At 41.8% G+C, this 15,867-nt stretch overlaps 1 protein-coding gene across 5 annotated transcripts in view; it reads right to left on the bottom strand.

Moving 5' to 3' along the window:
• Nucleotides 1-15,867, bottom strand: part of abr (ABR activator of RhoGEF and GTPase) — a 136,497-nt gene that overhangs the window by 31,654 nt on the left and 88,976 nt on the right. For all 5 annotated transcript variants that reach the window (XM_008428046.3, XM_008428048.3, XM_008428050.3 and 2 more), the window contains 3 exons: nt 14,779-14,853; nt 9,575-9,672; nt 9,349-9,480 (listed from right to left, as the gene is read on the bottom strand). In XM_008428046.3, coding sequence (XP_008426268.1) covers nt 9,349-9,480; nt 9,575-9,672; nt 14,779-14,853 — 305 coding nt within the window. The remainder of the gene's footprint in view (nt 1-9,348; nt 9,481-9,574; nt 9,673-14,778; nt 14,854-15,867) is intronic.

Genomic DNA, 15,867 nt, shown 5'->3' with positions numbered 1-15,867 from the left:
CCAAAACTCTGCTTATTGTTGGGATTATTTTTTACCATTTCAGACAAAATTTCAAGATCTTTATCCAATTGATTTTGATTTTATGCATTGATCCAACATCAACTTTAACTGCAACTATTAACCCCAGGTAGAAGTGGTTATAGGTCCAAGGTCCGGTCTCAAAGCAGAACTGGGTGCTGACCAAAGAGGGATTTAACAGAGCCAGAGCTGTGGAGAATCTCTGATAATCCATGGGACGGAGCTTCACAATGTCCTGGCAGACAGTTCGCAGCATGAAATGAGCTTTGTCCCTCTGAGAGTCAAACTGGGACTGCGATGAGAAAAGACGAGGTGATCCTTTTGTCATCTGTTGTCAATAACTGTACAGCTTGAGGACAGCCGAGGAATGAGCACTTCGGAGGTTTGTGTGAGGAATAACAAGAGGAGAAGAAGATCTTGAACTGGAGTGTTTTTATTTTATCCCCCAAAGTCGCAGGTTACAAAGCGAGAAAAGCTGTCGCAGAGGACATGGTCAAATGGAATGAATTATTCTTGGACTGACATGCATTGTCTGCTATTTCTTTCTTTGTTTGCAGAGGAACGGCTTTGTTTGGGAAATCTGGGTAAGAAAGTTAAAGACGACAAAAGTGAGACAATAAGAAAAGCACTTCAGAAACAGCTAGCGGATCCCAATGGGCATCAACACACAAAAAAAATCTGAAGCTCTTTTAGTCACACTGAGAGCCTCTGTCGTGCACCTATCAATTATATCTGGATGCAGTTCACTGTTCAAGCATCTGAAAACCCCCCTTCAGGCAATTATGTCTGAACTCTGACTCTTCCATGTGACAAACGGGTGGTGGTAAGTGCACACCCAGATTCATGGCGTCCCTCTCTGGAGAGCTTTTCATTTCTCAGGCTGTGATGAGCTCCTTTGTTCTCACTTTAACTCCCAGCATCCCATAATTGGCCACCATCTGGGGCTTTCATTCCTATTCTCCCCCCCCCCCCGATCCGATTTCTTTGTTCCCCTCCCACCGCCTGCTCCACATGTGCCACATGTGCAATGTTTCTGGTAGGAAATCATACATCTGTTGTGTATCCATTAGACTTTCCTGAAGGATTATGTAATCGTATAATGAGGACTGATTAGCAAGATGGACTTCCTTAGACTTCACAGTTATTTTCTGTAGTGGTGTTTTTATGAAGAAAGAAACAGAGAGACGTGGGATAAGGGACAGATGACATTATGGAGGATGTCCCGTTGAGGTCCTTCGGCCTTTAAGTGACCTTTTTACATCGTGCTTTTGTTCTGTCACTTGGGTGGACGCATCAAAAAAGATTCTCAGCTTAACTCTTCCTACACGGGTCACACTGCACCGTTCATCTCTGCTGAAGCAGAAGCATGTCTAACGCCTCCGAGTTGCACAGAGGCCAGCAGCAGTTTGGGGATTTGTGAACTTGTTACCGACTGGATTCTGGATTTAGTTGGACGTTTTCTTATCATAGGCAGTATAGCAGTCACTTACGTGCTGAGAATGTATTTTGTGGCCGATCTCTGGTGATGTAAAGCTGCGACTTGCCTAGACTGATTTGAACATATTCAGATGTTTATTTATGGCTTGGAATGTAGGTACAGCCTTTGGTTTTCTATACCTATGTGGCAAACCAGCCATATTAAATAAAAACCATTAGTGTATTTTAATTAAATGCAATCCTTCCTCAGTAGTTTGGGTGAATTAGCCTGCAAGCAAGTTCCCCGACTCTGCCTCTGGTTCCATATTGTGGAACATGTTGGGGTCCCACAAGGTTCAGTATCGGGCCCATTAAATTCTGACAATTCAAAGTCAGAAACGGACATTAAATTTAATTTGTTCTTTCTTAAAGTTAAAAGAACATTAACTTTTCTGTTCCCAGCCTTTCTATGTAAAAAGTTAATAACTAACTGTTGCTCCAGAGCTTTGAGACTCTTTAGACTTTGTTTTGCTGACTACAGAGGCCCGTAAAACCCAGTTGAAAACCTTTTTCCTGTCAGGCTTTTATGTCACAATATTACTGGGAATGTTTTCATTTAGCTCTTACTGCTTGCAGCTTAAGTTTACTTGTCTTGTACAGCACTTTGAGAGGCTTTATGAATAAAGTTGGCTCATAAAAGACTCAATTAAAGGGTTTTCTTTTAGAAAACACATATAATAATGACTTAAAAGATGAGCAATAGAGTTCCAGAATTGTTTCACTTAAAATCGTTTACATTTTGCAGCATCAGAACATCAGATCAAAACTATCCAAACAAAACAAAAATGATGAAATCATGTGCTTTGTCTTTGTGTAACATAGCAGCTGGCTTAGGCAGGTCAGCAGCCAAAGCTCATCTGTTGACAAGAAAAAACAAGCTTATCTGATATGTTTGGCATGAGCTGTTTGAATATAGTTCGTTAGAGTGAGCGTATTCCCGAGGTGAGGCGGGGATGGGGATTCGTTATTAGGTCTGTAACGGGGACAAAAAGGCTACAGAGTTGTGATGGATGAACCCCTCTGTTGGATTATGACAAGAAAATCATCGAGATCCATCAAAAACACTGCTATCAGCTTCACTGATCAAGGATTCACTGACGAGGAAGCCGGTTTAATTGGGACTCCTCATCAATAAAGAAAAAATGCCATATGCTGCAACAGGAGGAGCGTGAAAGACGAGACTAATTAAAAAACATAGTTGCTGAGGAAAACTGCACATCGCAGGAAAACGGTTAAAGAAATTAAACCCTCAATACGAAGAAATAATGCTTTAGTTTGTCTTATTATTTGCCATTTCAAATGAATGTCCACAACCCTGGTAGCTAAAGCTCCAACACACACATCTCACCAAACGAGAGGCCTGAGCTAATAAACACCGAGTATTACTGCTGGTAATTGATATCATTTACAACGGATCAGCCCCCCATCACCCAGTTGTGTGTGCATGCGAGCCTGTGGTTTGTCCCCCGAGCAGCAGAGCACAAGAGCAGAGCCCCATCTGTTAGTGTTGTTGACAGCTGTGTGTAAGATTGCGTGTGTATGACCGCAGGGGGCGTGTAGGGTGGGAACATGACGGATCGCGGCGTCGAACGACGGGGGGGACGAGAGGGGAGCGGATACAAAATAAATGACTCCATGTATTAGTTGCTAATTTATATCAATACTTACACACTGAAGCATGACACAAACACACACAGACACACTCATTAAAAACATCCCAATTCTGTGCTCAAAACAAACACAGCAGGAGATGCCACAACTCCGCAAGTCCCAAAGGGAAGACATTTTTAACAAAAGTGACATATATTGAAAAAAGAAAGAAAAAAAAAACGGTTGAGAGTTTTAGACATAAATTCCATAAAAACAGCATTTTCTGCTGGGTTAATGACTGAATTTCACTGCCCTGCCTGCCTCAGGTTGGCGCAGTGTTTCAGTAGACCAGAGGAAAACATGCAGAAATCAGCCGGTGATCGTTTGACGAATGACCGGTTAGATGGAAGCTCAAAAGTTTGGAGAAAGGAAAACAAATTTTATTTTTTGTTTCAGTGAGGTGAAGACAGAAAAAGCACAAAGATGTAAAGGAGCTATTGGCTACATTCACACAGCACAGGAATGCGACTCAAATTATCTTCTTTTGCCCGTATGCAACCAATACCTGCCTTTTCTTTTACTGCACTCTGAATGGCCCAATCCTGCTCTATTCACCCCCCCCCCCAAAAATTTACGCATTTTATCTGACTTTTATGTTATTGTCGTTAAACATGCGTTTCAATTCTGCACTATAAAAAACCAGATGTGGTAAACCCCGACGTAAGCAATGACAGAAAATTAAGATTAATTTAATGGAAGAAGTCTGCGTCAGTGAATCACACCGCATCACAATCTGCCCACTGTTTTCTGTTTTCTTTTTTATCAGCTTCCTTCATATTATGATCTTGTCACCACAGGCTTTCATTAATGTATAAACTTTAAAATTGATCCATAATCAACTCCATCTGTAAACAACGTGCTGCTTTGTCGACATCTACGTACTTCATCAGTAAACATGAAAGGCTTTGCAAATTTTGCCAGCCTCCTCTAAATCTACTCTCTTTGTAATACGCACATTGATGCTGCTGTTTAGCAACACTAATTGTTCTAATCGCTAACGCAAGATGCTAATGTCAGTTTCAAGTGCCATCTCAGTATTAATCTGCTCCCAGTATGAATGATTAGCGACCCCTCACAGTAGGGCGGTTGGAATAATCTCTTAAATGAATGCGGTCCTCGTATCTTCCTATTTTGCAGATAAACCAGAGACCAGAACTCCGCCACAAATTTCTAATGAGTGCAATCAGATCGTAATTAGACGTCCTGGCTGGTACGTTTAGTTTTAAAGTGAATTCTCCAGATGATCGCCCCTGCTCCCTTTCCCAGCAGCTGCATTTGCCCCCCAATAAAACCCCTCTGTACAGCAAGCCAAACTTTGCATTTAATGCCCCCATGTAGGAGCCCTCCTCTCTAAAGTGGAAATGAAAGTGCTCGCCTCAAACTTTACAACCCCTCAGCACCCACAGCTTCGCATTACTGCAACGCCGAGCTAATGCATGTAGCACTGTCCACCACTGCAAGTTTCAGGGAGAGAGAGAGAGAGAGAGAGAGAGAGGGTAGAGCTCTCAGAGACAAACAACTTTATCGCCCTTTTGTCTATTTGCGACCGTAATCCAACTTTTCTGGCTCTCGTTATTTCTGGGAAGCTGCTCAGGACTATCAGGTTACACCTCGCCGAGGCCCCCAGGCTCCGCTGGGTGAGGTGTTGTCCCTCTGCCGGGGACTCGACTCCACAGGAGATCCCGCATAATGAAATGTAAGCTGCAGCAACGCGCGACGGAACAAAAGCGGCGATACTGAAAGATAGCACAGACGTTTTCCACAAACAGAGCGGAGAACAGAACGTTCAGTCCAAACGGCACAATGTGCCGTCCGTCGGGATCGTCTAAGGGATTTATTTATCTGAAGGATTTCCCCGGCGAAGCCATTGCCTCGTCTTAGAAGAAGACTTCCTAACAATTAGAGTGATTTTGGTCATAAAACTCCTGAGCCACAAGAACTGAGGTGCTGGTTTGAGGGGAGGTTTGGTTTACCAATTCAAAGATTTGCTGAAGCTGCGTGATTATGATGCATTTCTACTGGGCAAAGCACCACGTTTGTTCACCTAAACAGTTATATAACCAGCCCTCTGAAGACAAGAGTTTCTGCTTTTCAGTAAAACAAATTTAAAGCTTGATTAAGTTCCCACCATCTATTTAAGCCAACAAGTAGACAAACAGCAAAAATATTTGAGATGTTATAAAAACAAAATGTGCTAAACGACTGTATATTCAGTTATGAGAGATTTAAGTGCCATTTGATGTGAGAGTACTTTCAGGGTTTCTTTGGCCTGGGGAGATTTAAATGACTGTATATTTTGATGAATGTGAGAGGGGGAGGAAATCATCAGATCTCATATCTTCTACCTTTTTAAACAGATTATGTCAAGATATATTTTTTCCTTCTGTTTTGACTCCATCACCTGCTCGAAGTAAATAAATACAAGAAATGAATTCTTACATTTCTTGTAAGAATTCAGATTTTTTAATTGATAAGGTCCAATTAATGATGTTTAAGTCCATATTGCCCACACTAGTCATATAAAGAGTTTGGAGACAAAGCTTTTCCAAGCTCCTATTGAGAATCCATTTTATTGAAAGACCAGAGGAGAGTAAGCCTGATTCTGTTGCCATTTGACTGAGGATTAGCGACCTGACCTCAAAGGTCAGAGGTTATCTGGTTTGGTTTGAGGCCGTCAGACAGCTTCATGGTGAGAAATAAATGCTGGAATTCCTCGTGTGGATAAGGCTCTCCATAAAGCACACACAGGTGCAACTAGTGTTGTCTAACCTTTAAGGATTTCTCTCTTCCCACAAATGTGGCTGGATGAACTCACAAGTGCAGATCGTGGAAAATATGCCACGTCCAAAAGCAGGAAGCAGGACTACAGCGGAGGGCATTCTGGGCAAATGCGACCACAGAAATAGGAGAAATGACTTGTGGTCTTTTAACAAAGACAAAGCAGACATTTTAGAGCCGCTAAAATGTAAACGCTTTTGTTCACAGAAGAAGAAGAAAACTTCTGTCTTCAGAGGTTTTGGTATAATTTCCTTCAGTGGTTCTTGCTGCAGCGCCACCCCTGGTCAGAGGTTTGTTCAAAGTGTTTGGTTCGTTTAACACAGTGCAGGGTCAAAGAGAACCGCAGCTGAAAATGCGACAAATGTTGCAACTTTGGTCCCCAATCAAACCGAGTCGATCAAAACTATCAGGTGTGTAAACATCCTTTGCCTCAGTCTGAAGTCTCTGAGAAGCTAAACCCAAAAAGAAAGCTAAAGAAAAAAGTGTCTCCACCAGCATGATGCAGCCACCACCATGTTTTCACTGTAGGAACAGATTTTAAAGAAAAGAGAAGAGAAGAAACAAAAAGAAAGACAGTTACAAATGCAAACTGTCACAACTAGAAGAAACGATCTAAGGCCGTGACAAAAGCATCCTCTGAAGTCATTAGTGCACAACTTTCTCAACAGTGGTTACAAAAAAAAGAAGAGAGAGAGAGAGGAAAACTCACAGACCACTATGCCCATTTACGGTCAGTCAGTGTTCTGCAAAGCTTGTTAAATAAATCAGATGGCCTCTGGAGAGAAAAACAAAACACTGAAGGCTCCTTCCAAACTCAGTTTCATCAACAAAGCAACAAGCTCAGGTCCTGGTGCGAGTCTCTACACTTCACATGCCTTCCTGTGCAAGGCACCATGAAGTCGTTCCATGTCTGAAGCCTGTGCTAACACAGCCTGTGGCTCGACGAAGCCAAGCAGCTTAAGGATTTTATTTTGAAATAAAAGAACATCTTCAATCAATTTCATGGCAACATCCACAAACACAGTCGCTGCAGTGCAGAGGATCATTCCCGGGCAATCAGACGATGCGATATCCTATTCTATCCTCCTGAGAGCTTCACAAAGTACATGCCATTCTCCGATCGCCTTCAATAACACAGAGCCAGCGAACATGTGGCTGGTTTATTTTTATGTTTTCTTGGCTGGTGTCGTCTGGAAGCGGAAATTCCCAGCAGCAGCAGCAGCAGAAGCATTTGGCTCACAGACTGGTAGTCATTTCATTAAGGGTGTCGGATACGGTGCAGCTATAAATCAAAGATGAAATCTTCTAACATGATTCATTTGAAGGTGAGATTGTTGCATTTAACCAAGAAAAGGGAATTTGGTTTTTCAGTAGCGGTCTATATTATTGAAGTTTCTCATACTCTGTGGTGTAAAAATAGACCTATCTTTTGAACATTCTCCACATATGAGCACTTTAACGTTTATGTGTCATGTTCAGATTTCACACAATAGTTTAAGACAAAGCCACACACAATTACAAAGTGAAAGGTTTTTAAAATTCCTGAAAAAAAAAGTGTGGCGTTTATTATTCACCCCTATTTACTCTGTTTCACAGGGACAAGAAAAAAGTTGTTGACAGAAACAACTATTAATTGTGATTGATTATTGGAATAATCAGCAATTAATTTAATTAGTAATCGATTGTTAACTGGAGTAAAGAGAATCAAAAAAAGGCCATTTACTGAAAAAAACTGAAAATTCTGGAAAAAAAAACCTCTGAGCACCCTTTGCTATCCAATTATTAATCAGTTAATCCAAAAATAAATAATCAACAGATTAGCTCTACGCTGTACTGATGTTAAGTCAAGCAGAAAGTCTGAACTTTTCACATGTTAATTTTAGTTTTTTACATGTGGATTATTCCTTTGCTACAAATGAACAAGTGACGTATAAAATGTTTATTTTCTTATTTTTTTACATATTGCACAAAAAAAGGCTTAAGTGGATATATGAATCTGCAGAATGTGTCAAAAAATTTTATTATCAAATTAATCATCAGAATGATTGATTACTGAAACAATTGTTAGTTGTGGCCCTAACAGAAACACATAAGAGTTCTTGAATATATTACAGACACTGTATAACTGGACATGCTGCGTGCAGTGACAGATAAATAAAAAAAAAAAAAAAAAAAAAAAAAAACAAGTGATGGAATTAAAAGCTTTCAATTGCAATTGAGTCGATATTGTGCACTTTAAACGGTGAAGCGTGGTGGTGGTAGCTTCAATGCTTTTCTTCAGCAGTCAGATAAAAGCTAAATACAGGGCAATCCTGGAGGAAAAACCTTAACAGGCAGCAGAACACTTGCGTAGATCCTTATGTAGAAACTAATCCCGGTTCTCTAAAGCATTCACTTAGTTTGAGCTAAACTGCTAGACTGAAGCGAGCTGAGTGGATGCAAAGACGGAGAAAAACACCACAGCGAGATCTGAGTGGATCATGAAGGATGCACGGTTGGTGCTGCGCTTCTGTCACTCCATTTGTTTTTCAGAGGGAATCAAAGGCAAAACTCAAGGGCATAAATCTTCAAACTGAAAGGGGAAGGCATGGAAAGCTGTAGTAACAAATAAGGAATGTGAACAATAACATGCGGGTTCAACATTTTCCATCCAAAGTCATTAAAAAAAAAAAAGATTTATAGCAGGAGATTTAGGTTTGCGGAGAAACAACAAAGCGCACAAGATATTTTGGAGAAGTTTCATGTTTGCCCCACTTTCTTTGATATCCGACGTGTGACACTTGTAAGGAAAACCTTGTCACGGATTCTACTTTTACCTGTTGACTCCGCACGCCATAAACAAATCCCCTGCAAAAGGCTTGAAAGCGACAAATACATCCTTTGAAATGTGAAGAGCACAAGAGGGAGGGTTATAAATAAGCAGCCACACGCTCACTTTCTGTGCAAGTTTGGAGGAAGAACGGGGACATCGCTGAAAGACGGGAGCATTTCTCCATCAGTCAGAGGCCTCATGCCGAGAGGCTCTACTGATTGAATTGCGGCAGAACTCACTGTAAAAGTTGTGCTGAATTGCAGGAAAGTTACAGAAGGAGCCGAGCTTTATTTGATTTCCCGTGACTTCAAGGAAAAATGGAAACACGACGCCTCGGCGGACCATCAATTCAACATTGATACCAAAGCAGAAAATGAAACCACTCATTCCACTTAAAAATGGAACTTAAAGAGATTCCTCCCAACAAAACAGTGGAAACCCCCCTTTAAATTTACTCCCAGACTGTTAATCTAACCGCTTTCATAACAAGCCGCCACCATAGAACCACTTTACTGCACAGAAAGGCTAGACGGCTCATTAAAGTGACTCACACGGAGAGAAAATGGGAACAAACGTGACATATTTTTGTTCGGTGGCCGGCCGGCGGACCTCACCTGGACCTGCCCTTTGCCCATGATCTTGTCCACGATCTCGTTGTCGTCCTTGTTAAGCATGCTTTTGTCGAAACACTTCTCGTAGCACAGGATCCGCAGGTACTGGGAGCCCTCCAGCTCGATCTCAAACTCCTGGAAAACGATGTGGGCGGGAGAGAGGGAAATTTAAAACGGCTGACTGGACAGGAGGCACGGCGACGGGGCGACTTGTCGAGTGGCGACTAACTTCGTTCCACTGAGGCTCTGCGGTGTCTCTGAAGACCCGGGTCTTAGCCTTGCTCACAAAGTAACCAAATGAGTCCACTTCCAGGGTGCAGTACAAATCTATCAGAGAACAGAGAGAGAGAGACGAGTTTCATCAGACAAACATACAATCTGAATGCTTCATGCTTTGCTACTTGATTTAAAGTGAAGCTGCAACGGGTCTCTCCTGCCTAAATCTTCCAAACGTTTTGAAGTCAGATTGAAATTGCAAACACTAAAGTTCATGGCGAAGAGTTTCGGCCAAATATTTTCACAGCGACGTAAAATATGGAAGCTGCAACAATAGAGACAGGAAGGAAGGAGCAGAAAGAGGGAAGAATCAGTGAAGGTATGAAGATGGATGTATGGATGTATGGATGGATGGATGGACGGACGGACGGACGGACGGACGGCTGGCCGGCCAGCCGGCCGGCAGGCAGGCAGAAGTTGAACTGGAGAAGATCTAAACAGGATTTCGTTGCGTCACGTTGACATTTTGTCCTGGTTTCTCAGCTCATCTCAGTCTGTGCCGACCGTCGGCCTCAGCTGCTCTCCTCTCCTCCACAGCCTCATTCCTCTCTCCACCGGGACCTGCCCACCCTCACCCCCTTCATGAACCAATCAAGTCAGTAAACGGGTTTCTGCGGATCGAGCTGCCGGCTGCCTGTGATGCGTCTCCAGATCGTCGCGCAGCGCGGCCCTCGTCCTCCGGGGACGCCTCCACCTGACAGCATGATGGATGGCTGTGCGCTTTGACCTCTCACAGTGATAGGTGTGGGGGAATGTGTGTGAATCTCACCTTCGCATATTTACTCAAAGACTAAGAGAACATTGTATGGAAAGCACAAGAAAAGCCTGATCCACACCTTGGCTGCATTCAGATAACTATCAGAGGAACACGGATTCTTATTCCATCTGGTTTGACTCCATCTTTGTTTATTTTCTCAGCATCCTGAAAGGTTCGGGCATAATTCGTCCCAGTGAGGAAGAGATTAGTGCCAGTGGTATGAGGGAAGTTCAGCGGAGGGGAATTCAGCTGGACCGTGTGGGGAATGAAGCAATTATTGTACACTTCCCCTACATACATGTAGCTGCTTAGACAGCTGCATATGTCTTGATATTTAATAACAAAAAGTTTATTTTAACTGAAAGAAGGGAAAAAAAGAAGAACATTTATTCCTTTTTTGAAGTTTCTTAAAAATATATATATTTAAAGGTGTGGTGAATCAATACGCTGCAGAACCACCAAATTTTGGGTAAGATTTGAACATTCAGAGACACATTCAAGTCATGCAAATTTTAATCAGCTCTGGACTTTTGCTAGGCCACTCTAACATGAAGCTGATTTGGAGCTGTAGATGAAGCGTATGCTATCCCAGATTAGACATTTTCTAACAGGTTTTCTTAACCAGCTTCCTTGTTGCTGCTAAAGAGAAACATGCCCATGATGCTCATGCACACCACATTTCTCAGGTTTTAATTGGCAAAAAAGAAAAAAAAATCAAAACAGCAAAGAAAAAAACAGTCTATTGTTTTTCATTTTACACAAATATTTACTCCTTTGTGTCGGCCAATCACAAAAAATACCAAAAACTTTGAAGTTTGCGGTGAGGTTCAAGAGGTTTGAATGCATGTGGAAGTCGCCACGGCAACTGTCAACGTTGATAACTCCGCCGTATCCATGAACTGCTCTCTTATAGTCACAGCTGGCAGAAACTACGGCTGAAATGACTATCTGTATGAATTGTGATGGATGGATTATTGAAATAAGTAGTCGATTAATCATTATTGGGAGTATTTAGCCTAAGTCAAAACTGTGCAAAAATACAGATATTTTATATTCCGTATATCTGTCTTTGCTAAAACTCCTCAAGTGGCATAGTTTCAGCTTCACCTGCTTCAGATTTACTAAAGTAATGCTGTCGTTGCATCTGTTGCAATAAAATGCATGTTTTCTTATTTGAAGAAATGAACTAAATTGTTTATTTTCATATTTTAATGTATTTCTGCTATTGTTTAAGAAATGCTTACATGGTTACATCTGTAGAATGTGGCCATTTTTAGTTGTTTAAATGTTAGAATAATCAATTACTAAAATAATTATTAGTTGCAGCCCTACTCTCTGAAAGTCGACTTCCTTTCCTCCTAAAAAAAATGTATGAACCCCGACCCAAAAACTCAAACGAGGCCACAGAAAGCATATTTAGAGGGGCTTTCTTTTTTTGTTTTGGCTTCTCTGTACTGTATCCAGGGGGTCTTCGGCAAGCGGGGCAGAAGTCCATGAGTTTCCATTTTCCTGGCAAGTCACCATCAGGCTTGCCCATTGGGAGAGAGAAGTGGGGGAATAAATTGGTCAGCGTTGGGTCTCGACCTCTAAATACCGGGTAATGGATCCCATGCTTTTTCATCTTAATTAGCTAATGAGCACAGCCATTGTGTGTGTGTGTGCATGTGTGTGTACGCTCACACACAGGAGGCTAACCTGTGCCCGAGGCGACACTGAATGTTGGGTCAAACTGCGGGTCCACAGAGTTTAGAGGCAAGTGCTAATCAGTTGGACTAATCAGTGCTCTGCAGCCACCAGCTTGGCGGTTTCTAGGTTTCCCTTCAAGGCTTCAGGAGAAAATATTTGTTTTACAGGAACAAATAAAATGAGCAGAGAACAGGAGCTGTTTTTATTCAATCTAGAGAGGGAAAACTAATAAAAGCTGGGAAATGAGAAAACAAGGAGCCAACGCTGAATTGGACAGATGAAACAATACGGTTATCTATCCTTCCTTTGTCTAAGAGCAGATATTCTGTTCGGATGATTTCGAGGATGTCTGCTCACGTTTCTTAGCGTTTGGCCTACATGTTCTTATCTGGATCTGTTCACACTGTTCCTACACAGGCTGCAGAGAGCTGCTGTCACTTTGACAGATGGAAATAAAAACTCAGAATAAAATAGCATGATCTGCTTTTCACCTTTTTTTTGTTGTCGTTGTATTAGGTTAGACCTCCTTTTTAACAAGCAGTTTTTGTGGCACGCTCAACTCCCAGTTTCTGCTGCTGTGACCCAGTTAGACTAAGTTTTGCCCTGGGCTGAATTTAAAGCCACTTTCCCGTTGAGCAGAGATTGTTTTTGACACAAATAACAGACCCCAATAACGTCCTCTGTCCCATACTGATTAGTTTTAAAGTCTAGAACGGAAGGAAAAGCACGACGCGGCCTTAGAAATTGCTCATTTGTGTCACATTTACATTTTGAGAGGACTAATTACACAGAAATTGTGAAAGTTGTGGTTCTAAAACATGCAGCTTTAAGTCAGGTATCATGCTACCTTACACAGCTTAGCAGTGATGCACTCTGAGCAGAACTGCACTCATTAAGTCACGGATGATTTAACGTGGAACTTTTCTTCAGCTTAATCAGAAAAAAGTACCACTTGTTTCAATAACAGGCACACAGCTTCAGAGAGAGAAACTCATGTTCTAACATTAGCAATGAACCCTTCAGATGAAGTAGAAAAATCTCCTGTTACGTTTCATCCAAGTCTGAAAGGCTAATTCAAGGTTTTAAAATAGGCTGAGAACAACAGTTCCAGGTCGTCGTCTTCTTCTTCTCCAGCAGAGCGAAGCCGCACTGCAGCTGCTAAAAAATACAGCTGCAGTAACGCAGACGAGGACCAGAAAGGAAGCTCACATCACTGCAACTTTAATGTCTCTGCAATGGTGCTAAACAGATTTTATAAGCTGTGTAGGCTACTATAAGAAAAAAATCATAATCCCAATAGAAATAGACATAAAAAATTTCCAGATGAGTTAATTTTAACACATTTTACTGAAACGAAACAGCTTTTTGGGTCAATATGTGGTTTTCTCTTAGCAACAGAACAATCTTCAGAGAGTTCAACCGTGAGCTGCGTCTCTTTGGCCTTTAGGCTTTACTTATGTTAAGGAACTGCAGTTTGCCTTTCAGTAGGGTAGATGGCGCTGTAGATAAAATCTGCTTGTGTTCAACTGAGGGCAGCAGAAGAAAAGACTCTGTAATAAATACACATCTAATGCAACCCAGCTGTGAAGTTTAACCTTGCAAGTAACATTTTTGCTGTGTTACAAGCCTGTCAAATATTTACTAAATATTCCCTCCGTGTTTTTATTCAGCTGTTCTAATAAGCTTATATCTCAGTTTATTTGCTGCTCCTCGTTATAAATACGACACGATTTCATTTCCTTAGTTCTCCATTATATCTGACGTTTTGTTTCAGTTGTGAAATGACTTCATTTAGTTCAGCATTTTCCGGTAAGATTGGTTGCTGCTAGGTTTAGCTGTGATTAAAGGAAGTGAGTCATTTCTAATGCAGAAGACGATGTACGGCCATCAGAGTGACCTCCAAAAACACCGACGCACATCTACCCCTCACCATCACCATGGCTGCCATGCCCCACCCCGAATCTGCATGTTTCACTAGATGCTGGCCACAAATTGTATCAGAGAACCCACCTCACCACCCCAACATCTCCTCACGCATGCACACGCGTGCACCTCCCCCCCCCCCCCCCCCCCCACATCCCCCCACACACATCTACTCATTTCAAACCCGTCAGCTCACTCCGCTCCATCAAGGATCAAACAGTCTTTCAGAGCAGAAAGAGAAAGCTTTCCAATCCATTAACCAGGACATTCTAGTGGACCAGCTTTCCTATACAGACGCAGGGCTGTCATGGTAACTGGAAAAAATAATAAATAATAAAAAGAAAAGTCATATCTCTCCCTCTCGGCCTCTGATATTTGATCTCGTATTTGTTCAATAAAGGTAGCAAAGTGTAGCGAAGCAGCAGTTGTTCACCGCTGTCACGTCTGAAACGGCCTCGGTGGTTTCAAACCCAACACCGCTCTCTGCCAATAACGAACCAATAGTTATGAAGAATGCACAAAGAAACTGTTGTTTAAAGTGGGCAATCTCAGAGCAAGTGAACAAAGCATTTCAGCATGTTTGGCTGCAGATCTGCATCGAAAGCGAGCGTGGCTGATTTTTATTCCAGTGCATCTGCCTGAAGTGCTTTCTGAGTCAGTTGAAATAGTGCAGGTTGTCAGAGACGCGGGCAGGCTGCCGTGACTGACTGGGCGTTAATGTTTCTGATGATCATATATATGTGGATTCCTGCAGGTTTTAGATATAAAACACAAAAAGCATGACGACTCACTGGCCGACTCCTTGAATCCCGTGGCAGAGCGGACGATCACATGCAGGAAGCCGTACAGGCCGGGGGTCTCCTCATCTGGAAAACAAGCCAACAGAGAAGTTAATGAAACATACCGTATCAGGTGAAATTAGAAACAGTATCGTACCACAATGAAAAGTTAGAAAAAGAGCTTCTTTTACGTAAAGATGTGGATTCATTTATGCATTTTCACCCCTGGTGTTAAAAACCTTCAGCTCTTATCACCTTAACCTTAACTTAAGGCTGGACAATAAATCAATAACAATATATATTGCAATGGACACACGATCTATATCAATAGATAATACTATATCAGATATTCAATGAATAGAATATTCACTGAACTTCAATTTAGAACCGCACAGCATTCTGGGGAATGTAGGCAGAGGAAAGAAGTCAGTTATTATTTGCTTAAATAAAAGAAACAATGACATGGATTGAAAACTGTGGATAAAAGGTGAAATGCCACACCACTGGTTTGGCAGTAATTCAGATATAAGGAAACTGATCAATAATTGTTGATGTCGACTGATATGAAATGCACAATGTCCTGATACGTTTTTTCAGCCGTACCGTCCAGCCATACTGTAACTTACTGAAAAATTTTATAATATTTATTTAGTGGGGAATTAAAACTCCATGTTTGGTAATTATTACTATTTTTAACACAATCCCCAAAGCCAACATAATCGGTTCCCCAAACTATTAAGTCAAACTAAATGTAAAAACAAACTCCAGTTCATTTTTGCTCAGAGTGTCTCCGTAAGCATAAAAAAAAAGAAAAGTACATTTCAGCATTTGAAGATCAGTCAGCCCAAACTATTTCTGTTGATGCTGCTGGTATAAGACTACACATCGTCAGCCAGCTGAGCTGAATGTTGTGTGGAAGAGCAGACAGAACCGCCCGCTCCTCAAAACATCTCGCCAACAAACACTTCAAGACGACGCATTCCTGCTCTGGTTAAATCCTGTGAAGTTTGCTTGTTTCCTGGTAAATAAACTACGATGAGGGTTGACAGGACTATAGTGAGGTCCAGCGTAGGTGGTGGAGGGGAGAACAGACAGCGTTGG

The sequence above is a fragment of the Poecilia reticulata genome, chromosome 14 (genome assembly GCF_904066995.2).
Source record: "Poecilia reticulata chromosome 14, P_reticulata-male-v2, whole genome shotgun sequence".
In the NCBI taxonomy this organism is placed as follows: domain Eukaryota; kingdom Metazoa; phylum Chordata; class Actinopteri; order Cyprinodontiformes; family Poeciliidae; genus Poecilia; species Poecilia reticulata.
Note: the sequence above shows the minus strand (reverse complement) of the source record. Positions and strands in the feature narration are given on the sequence as shown.